We start from the raw sequence: 9835 nt of genomic DNA, 5'->3' as shown, positions 1-9835 counted from the left end.
ATAAAATCACAACCGTCATCCATGGCGTTCAGAATATGAATGGACGAGGTAGAAAGTTCAAGAAATACAGCGCGCTATACTTTTCGAATCACGTGCTTTTTTTTCATTGGTTATATAAAATGGTATGATGAAATTTTGATAGATCATGGCTAATTCAGTGCATGAGAATATGTAGTTGAATTAAGTGCTATTAACGTGAATTTGATAGATCATGGGTAGCCCGGTATCTGAGAACAATGATACAAAACATATAGAGTACCTTTTAACTCGTGCATCTTCAAATATCAGACTCGGGGGACAAGCCCCCTCGTCTGATATCATTCTGAAGATACACTCGTTAAATTTCACCAGTCTCGAGGTCGACACGAAGACGAAAATGAAAGGTTTGTAGAAGTGTCCGATCATGAAATTCAGCGTTTGATAGACTCTCAAAAAATATCCTCGTAACGTTCAAGCTAAGGAGTGGCGTGCGGCACGGGAAAATGTCCTCTTTTGACCGAGGTGAACAGCGATTCTCTAAATTACTGGATGCAGCGATTTGTGTTGGAATTAAAAACAAGGAATATCCACCTCGCTCCCTGTACTACATTGTGTGTGGTTTGTTACGCTTCAAGTTTATGAGAGATGAAAACATTCATTTATAAAAATGTGCTTGTGTGAATTTCGTTATGGATTTTAAGAAAAAAAATGACGTGCAAAATTTAGAATTTTTTATGTAGACCTAAGGAAAGGTATACCTTTACTATGTTTATAATTATGTGCTTGTATTTTGCTCATATTTAAAGTCAGCTACTTTGTTTATATATTCTTTTTCTTTATCAATGTAAGGTCAAGGGTCATTGGAATTGTTGCATCATTACCCTGGTGTGTTCTATCTTGATAGAGCATGTTTGTTAGAGCACAGTTAGTCGTGGTGTATCAAAAATAAAATACAGTGGACATCAAAGGAAAAACACCGCAGCAATGATACAAATATTAAATGTAGCGGTAATGATCACCCGATCTTTCGTCGAAATGTAGCAGTTTTCGCAATGTAGCGGTAATGTTGACCTCCCAATTTATGCGCATTAATTTGCATGATTTGTTCAATGATAAATATTATTCAAACTGTTTTACATAAAATAAGATTATATTTATTGCCATAATTACATCTGATAAAATATGATAAAGATAAAAGTGATAAACAAGAGTTACAATTTAAGTGCAGAAAGGTCAACTTAATTGTACCGGAGCAATCTCCCTTGCAGAGTTGTCGTTCTTTTCTCTCTCAGACACCTCTGCGATGGGCTCACGTCAAGATTTTTGACATAGCGTAAAACATGACATTTTAAGGATTATTTCTAATTAAACTAATAGTTCTAGATATACTTAGTAAATATCTACCTTAAAAGAGAAACATTAGCTCAGACGTTTAATTATAATGAATTTAAACAAACGCACTATTGCTCGTGCTTATCACTGTGATATACGCGAGCCAACGACAGAGCTGAATGTATGAGCCGATGGTAGAGAGTGGTACCGGAGCTCAGTGAGATACACACTGACCCCCCATTTTCTTTGCGATTTTGAGTCATTCTATATGAGTACTTATCTAAAATATACTTCTAAAAATCCTTGATATAACTAATTTCACGAGTGGTCTTGGGGCCAAGTGTCAGGTTTATATCAAATAATTAATCTATTCCTTCACATATCTACCAATTATTCAAAAATGTGAGAAAATTATTCTTAACTGAGGTATTCGGCTTCTTGACAATATAAATTTGACAAAATGAGCCTTTCAAAGATTTCATTATTATCATTTCTATATATTTTTATCATTTCTGTGGCATTAATTTGGCAGCGGAGCAGGGAGAAGAAGCCTAAAATCTACGTACAATGCTTGTGGACGTTTGTTGACATTTCAGTCTCGCAGCCCCCTGAAGTAAATTTGTCTATATGTCTGTATGGACAGTTTAAGCCCTCAATGCCCGGTAGGTGTAGTCGTGTCTCAGGAAACGTGATCCGGCTAATTGACAGTTCGTACTCTGACTGTTTATATAAAGATTTCCCAACACATACATTTACAAGTATTGTCATTTTCAGGTAAACATACCTGTATTTTAAATATATTTATTCCCCTGATTTTGAAATTTTATTTCTCGTAATTTTTCGAATACTAAGATTCAAGAATCGTTAAAAGCTAAAACAGCTATCCCCTATCTCTAGACCCTATAGCAGAGTTCTTCGGCTGTATTTGCAAGTAGCTGTGAAGTAGGGAATTAAAAGATACTCAAGTCACTCTTGATGGTCCAATACTGAATTCAATAAAGTTTTGCTCGGACCGAGAACATCTGACTGCGTACAGGCCCAACATAGACTGCTATAAATCATATCTATAACTTCCTCCCAGGTTTATCCACCTGCACGCTCAGACAATAAGTATTTCATTGACAATCTTACGTAGTTTTGTTAGCACTAGTTTTATCAGAGGATTAAAATAAATTGAACAGATATATATTCCTTTACCTGAGCTTATCAGTAAATTCACATGTTATCATGAATATTCATAAGGTGTGCGGGAAATGTTCAATTCACTGGCAATCCCACTCAGAGATTGCACCACTGTACAGGATAGACGCCTGCAAGGCTAAATTAGTCAAACGATAAGGACAAAACGCTTATATCCAGTGATCAGCCATTTGTTATGTAATCTACACCACAAATATGGACGACAAATACCACCGAGCCGCAAAAGATGGCTTCCTGGACATCCTTCGAAATGCCACAAAGAAGGATCTTAATTCATCGGATGAAGATGGGATGACGCCTACTTTGTACGCGGCAGCCTTTGGGAATCTGGACGCGCTGAGAATGATCGTAGGCAGAAGGTACGTTTAAACGACGCAGAATGACGTAGAAAACTCTATATTACATTTTCTTTTACATTTAGGAAAAAGAAACTTGTCATTTTCTTGTAAGTGAATGATGAGTTATTCCTAGAATTGATATCTAGTCGCGTGGTATCTGTCCTGTTATTTATATATACGTCAAGATATAATCCTTTGATAAATCATTAGGATCGAAGTCCTGTTTACCACATTTTTCACATAAGTATTAGCTGAACCTGCAAATTCATGAGTGATTTTAAAATTGAAGTATTTTAATAATAAAATAATCTTGTTTAAAACTTTTCAAATCCTGCTTAAATTCGCGAATATTTTTCAAGTTCTCCATTAAAATAAGAATAATGTAACATGGCTGTGTTTTATCCAGGTGTCGTGTTGACTCAAGATAAATTTCATCCGTTATCAACGAAAAATCAATATGTACAGAAATATTTGGTTGATCTTGCCAAGGCGCGAATAGCCTGTCGCCAATGTTTTTCCTTAAATATTGTAGACAGATCACCAAGTTCTTATACATCTATAACATGCAACCCTTGATCAGAACAAAATTTATGGTTGCAAATATATTTTTAAGTATATATACCTACCTATAAGTATTCGCCAGTTACGTGTGCGACGAAAAAATATTGCTTTAGAATTTCTTAACAAGAACGAGGAAGTTAAATTCTAGAAAGATTTTTGATATTTGGCAAAGTCCTATGCTGCCTTTTTATAAGTATTATCAGAAACAAGAAGTTTCTTTTTAATCGAAATTTTTTTATTGTCCTTTTTCAGAGTAGCAGCAAAAAATCCAAGTTTTTAAAATATTAGTAACACATCTCTAATTCTGTTCGACGAAAATGGTTATTGATATAAATTAAAATAAGAGGCGTTTGAAGTTTGTTATTTGACTCAATGAGTTTGTGCTTTATCGGCAATGGTATTCATGTTTTCATAAAAACATGTGTATGGCGAACATCTCCTAAAAATACTCAACAATTCTCTCTTCGAGTGATGGAAAAATATTGGCTTTCTTTGCTTGACAAAATAAAAGATAGCATTCACTAATTTATCGGGAAAGATTTTCTGAGTTTCCCATATCACTTATTGCATTCTTTCAAGTAATTGTAAGCTGAAAGGGTTCAAAAGTCAGGTCTACCTTTCTCTACCCTCACGAAACCTGGAAACCGGTGATCTACGTGTATAATAAATCAAAAGATTTATCGTTTTAGATAGATTATATAATCGAATATATGGGTTACATGCCCTATTAAATAGAGTTGATAACGTGGCTGTCAATTCAGGAATTATACACCGGAGATAAAAGAAAACATATAGTTATTGATATGTCATTGCTGCAAGAACAGAAAGAGAATATCAATAATACATATGCTCTCTGGGATTTTTATTTAACTCATGTCTACAATTAATAAAAATAAAATTTCGTGTTATCAACATATTTTTTGATTATGTAATGCTAAGAAAATAGAATAAGAAATTAAGTGATAAGAAATATAGAGTTAAAAAATGTTATTATAGCAAAATATTAAAATTTCAAGAATCCAGTTTTCCCGATGCATAAGAAGTAGTGTATTATAATGCTAAGAATCAAAACTGATCATTTTAGAGCAGAAAATAAAAACTTTTGTGTGCACGTGCACTCTTCCATAGAATTTATGAAATCAACTTATCTGTTAGTAGCCCGTTTCGGTTTAAAAATTGATCTTACACAGAGTATGTTCTTGAGGATCGAATAAGTTGGGAGACTTTAACATCATATGCAGGTGATAACGTAATATTACTTCATAAATAAGAAAAGTTGAAAAGTTGAAGTCGTCTCGTTTGTCATACAATTTAGTTGTTAGTTGACCCTTATCGTCTTATGGTCAATAAAACATCCAAATATAAAATAGATGTAACAGACTCTGTGATATCTTTTATTTTGAGTTCATTGGGATATATCGAGTCGACCTATGAATAAAAGTACGATATATCTGAATGTGGAATTGAAAGCCACAGCAAGTGTTTTCTTCTCACGTAGAAGTTTTTGAATAAATTTTGCTTCATAGGAATATAAAAACAGGTTGGCTAATAAGGGAACACAATTAGTGGCCATCGAAATTCCAACAGTTAGCTGGAAGACCTGGTCACCGAAGATTACATAGATGTTGTTAATGAGAAACTCCAGCATCTTTCTAATAACAACTTCCAAATACAATTAAAACGTCAAGGAAAAATATTCTTAATTTAAATATTTATTTCATAAAGAATGAATGATATATCCAAGATAAAAACAACAACAAAAACAAACAAACAAAAGAACAAAAACAAAACAAAACAAAAAAACAATCGTATTATCGAGAAGATCCAAGCAAATATCACATATTCACTGGTGAACAACTTTCTTAGATTCGGTTATTTATTTGCTTCATATTTACGTTTTAAGAGTTTCATGATTGAGACGTTGAAATGTATGTAATTGATAGGAACGGATGTTGAGGTTAAGAAAAAGAGAAGAGATTCTGATGCATTTATATATACATGTAGCTTAAATTGGCATAAAAGATTTAATTAGTAATAAATCTCTGTTATATCAAATCAAATATATCTTTGTTAACTCAAATACTTTGAATTGCTTCACAGTGGTGATCCGGACAAATGTGACCTGCAAGGGTTTACCGCCCTCCATCATGCAGCAAAAAACGGCCACTTAAACACCGTATCATTTCTAGTTAATTTCGGCTGTAATATCTGGGCACTTGACAATGAACTTCACTCCGCGATGGATATCGCCGTGATAGAAGACAAAGTGGATATAATAGCATTTCTTGATGATTCACAATCAAAGCAACAGCAGAAAAACCCCAAGGTCGTTCAACATATGCGTGAAAAGGCAACAAAAGATGCAGAACAAAATATAAAACGAATGGAAAGAAGACAAAAGGAGGCAGCCAAATACGCCGAGAAAGAACAACGTAGAATTCAGGAAGAGCTCAATCCTGACTTTAAACCGCCGAGCAAAAACCCATTCAAAACCCTGACAATGAGGCTAAAGCCAAAAAGAAAAGATCCGACCATTGCAAATGGAAATACCACTTTCTCACAGATTGCACAGCCTAGTAGGCGGGGATTAGGTGGTGCACAAAAGCGAATCTTGCAAAATCAAAGTAGCCAGAGCAGTGGGACAATTGGTGATTTTAAAACCAGTGAAAATATTGACGGTAAACGAACTCTGCGCTCCTTAGCAGGGACAACGGGTGTGCGAAAAGGTTCTGACATCATGTACGTGACGAACCGTGAAAATGATCCTGCTGCCAGAAAGCCGTTGTCTAATGTGTTTCCAGGAATGAATGGTGTGTCAAACAGCTCGAAATGGAAAAGTGAGTCCGAATTGCTAGATTCTGGAGTAGACAGCAATGACTCGATTGGGTACGAAGACGAAGAAGAAAAACCAGGCATATTCTCTCGACCAAATTTTGGGAAAATCGCTTTCTTATCAAATAGGGGAGTTACTGGAACTTTAAATGCAATGGGTCGATCTGTTTCCGCAGACTTTTTAGATAGTCAGGATCAGGGTTTTGATGACGAGTTGAACGGATTAAAATCAAATCGTGACAGCGGAAGTTCAGAAAGTCTCGGGAAAAATGACGTCACGGAAGCGGGTCCAAATGTGCCATGGAACCCGGATGAAGTGTGTTCTGATGATGAAGAAGAGGATACACAATTTTCAGATTTAATCCGTTTCCTGGCTTCGTGTGAGTTAAGCCATTACACTTATTTATTCACAGATCAAGATGTGGACTTGCAATCTTTAATGACACTGGCTGAAGAAGACCTTGAGGAGCTTGGATTGAAACTTGGACCGAGGCGGAAGCTGCAGAGAGCAATCAAAATCAGAAAGGAACGTCTGTCCACGCCATCAGCAATAACGGATTCCTACCTGTGAAATTCACAGATATCGTTCTGTGCATATAGGAATACCAACCTGTGAATAATTTATTGGATTATAATGGACTGCTTTCAATGTGATAAACATAATCTTAAGAAAATGTTTCATGCATTTATGATTCAAATGTAGTTCTATAAGCGGATTGTCAACTTGTTTGGTTTTTGTTTCCTCCTGCATTTATAGGGATTCCTCAGTCCGAATCATGTCTGCATCATTGTGTTTGTCATTCATCCAGTAAAGAGTAGTTTTAATGAATGCGCTCATTGGATTGTATTCAACATGTTTTACTCTTCATTCTTAATCAGATGTGGAAAACACGTCAGAAATAAAATTGTTTCTGAAAATACATTGTTTGGTTGATAGTCATTCCATAAAATCAGTTTGTACTACATGTACAATGAAGCTAAATTTAATAATAAAACAAGTTATATATTCATCTTTATTCGATTTTTTGAAAAAGATGGTCATTAGGAAGTTATAGAATGTAAAAGGTGAAGATAACGAACAGTGATAATCTCATAAATCCAGTAACAAAACGAATCGTGAACAGGGCAAAAACACGGACCCCTTGAAACATCAAAGGTGGGTGCCGAGGAGGAGTAAGCAACCTCCGTACAAAAGTATTCAACATAAAGCGGATTCAAGATTTTTTTTGTTTTGGGAGGTGGATAAAAGTATGTTTGTCCCTCTCGAGAATTTTTCACTCATATGGAGACGCCACCACTTGCCGGTGGAGAGCAACAAATTTTGACCTATACTCGGCACCTAGGGCCATTGAGCAGTGATTGATCTTTTTCGTGCAAGCACCTACTGCGACACGGAACCTCGGTTTATACAGTCTCATTCGAAGGACCGGTCTCCACGTCCCACAGTGGGATTCGAACCCGCGACGTAAGGAACAACTATATAAAAATCCGTAGCTCAAATTTCCTGAGAGGAGTATGCTGAATCTTGGAAAAAAATCATTTGAGATGGATAAGATTTGGGGATTTGGCATTACATATAATCCGTTAATCAATACCATAGGAGAAATGGCTTATCTTTTCGGGATTTATTTTACAGTGCACTGTCAACTTCTGATAACTTCGCAAGAAAATAATATTTTTTTTATCTATGTATATTTTTACGGAAGCCCATTTAGGACCTATCAAAAAATATTTTTGAATTCGTTATAACGAATTCAAAAATTCGTTATAACGAATTTAATTCGTTATCACGAATTTTTGGACATCGTTATAACGAATTTAATCTGTAATAACAGATTTGTTGAATTCGTTATAACCAATTCAAGAAATTGTTATAACGAATTTAATCTGTTATAACGAATTTAAAAAATTGTTATTTCAATTTCTTAAATTCGTTTTTACGGATTTGTGAAATCTCTTATAACAATTTCTTTCGAATTTGTAATAACAAATTGCAAAATCTGTGAGAACAAATTATAACTATTTCAAGTTTCAGTGTTAAAAATTCTTTATAACTGAGTGTAATTTGTGATAACGAATTGTTGAAATATGTTATAACAAATTTTTAAAAAAATGTTATTTCAATTTCCAATCCGATATAACGAATTAAAGAAATCTAGACGATAAACGTTTAATTATCGATCGATCGAGAGAGAGACCTCGTTTGCACAAATACCTCGCTGAGAAAACCATATTGCAAGAAAAAGGTAAGATATTTTTGCATTGGAAAGTAAATTCCAAATTATGTTTATGAGATATATTTCAACAAAGGTTTTCTAGAAAAACTACGGAAGCCCATTTAGGACCTATCAAAAAATATTTTCAAATTCGATATAACGAATTGTAGAATTTGTTATAACAAATTTAATTCGTTATAACAATTTCTTTGAATTCGTTTTAACAAATTTAATTCGTTATAACAAATTTGTTGAATTAGTTATAACGAATTCAAAAAAATTGTTATAACGAATTAAATTCGTTTAAACGAATTCTAAAATTTGTTATAACAAATTTAATTCGTTAAAACAAATTCAAAAATTTGTTGTAACGAATTAAATTTGTTAAATCAAATTCAACAATCGGGGCCTATAGAAAAATATGTAAGAATTCGATATAACGATTAGTCGAATTCATTTTAACGATTTTAATTCGTTATAACAAATTAAAGAATTCGTTTTAACGAATTTAATTCGTTATAACTAGTTTCAGAATTCGTTATAACGAATTTAATTCGTTATAACAAATTTTTGAATTCGTTATAACGAGTTCAATAAATTTGTTATAACAGATTAAATTCGTTATAACGAATTCAAAGAAACTGTTATAACGAATTAAATTCTTTATAACAAATTCGACAATTCTTTATATCGAATTCAAATTTTTTTTGATACGTCCTAAATGGGCTTCCGTACATTTAGGACTTATCAAAACATATTTCTGAATTCGATATAACGATTTGTCGAATTTGTCAAAACAAATTTGATTCGTTATAACAATTTTTTTGAATTTGTTATAACGAATTTAATCTGTTATAACAGATTTATTTAATTCGTTATAACGAATTCAACAAATTTGTTTTGACGAATTCAATTTGTTTTAACAGATTCTAAAATTTGTTATAACGAATTATATTCGTTTAAACGAATTCTTAAATTTGTTATAACGAATAAAATTCGTTTAAACGAATTCGGCAATTCGTTATATTGAATCCATTTATACTTTTTTATTGGTCCTTATTGTCGTATTTCATTAAACAACTTTAATTCGTTAAACAAATTTTAGAATTCGTTTAAACGAATTTAATCTGTTATAACATATTTATGAATTCGTTATAACAAATACCAAAAAATTTTTATAACAGATTAAATTCGTTTTAACTAATTTGTTGAATTCGTTATATCAAATTCAAAAATATATTTTGATAGGCCCTAAATGGGCTTCCGTATATTTTCTTTAAATCCGTATATTGTATACACGTAATGAAAAGAAGCTATGTGGCTTCTAAGGGTTTCTGGTAAAATTCATGAAAATTAACCTCCACGAAATATGATTAC

At 33.2% G+C, this 9835-nt stretch overlaps 1 protein-coding gene across 1 annotated transcript; it reads left to right on the top strand.

Annotated features, from left to right (window-relative positions):
* The first annotated feature begins 2523 nt into the window (after positions 1 to 2523).
* On the top strand, positions 2524 to 7162 carry LOC133190968 (pre-mRNA splicing regulator USH1G-like). The gene is made up of 2 exons (XM_061326649.1): positions 2524 to 2870; positions 5511 to 7162. Exons 1-2 carry the CDS (start codon positions 2707 to 2709, stop codon positions 6811 to 6813), a joined length of 1467 nt encoding a protein of 488 aa, XP_061182633.1. The 5' UTR covers positions 2524 to 2706; the 3' UTR covers positions 6814 to 7162.
* The last annotated feature ends 2673 nt before the right edge of the window (positions 7163 to 9835 follow it).

This window comes from Saccostrea echinata, unplaced genomic scaffold (assembly GCF_033153115.1).
Source record: "Saccostrea echinata isolate AGI-Se365-2 ecotype Australia unplaced genomic scaffold, CSIRO_AGI_Sech_v1 ptg000022l, whole genome shotgun sequence".
In the NCBI taxonomy this organism is placed as follows: domain Eukaryota; kingdom Metazoa; phylum Mollusca; class Bivalvia; order Ostreida; family Ostreidae; genus Saccostrea; species Saccostrea echinata.
This window is presented reverse-complemented; position numbering and strand designations above follow the sequence as displayed.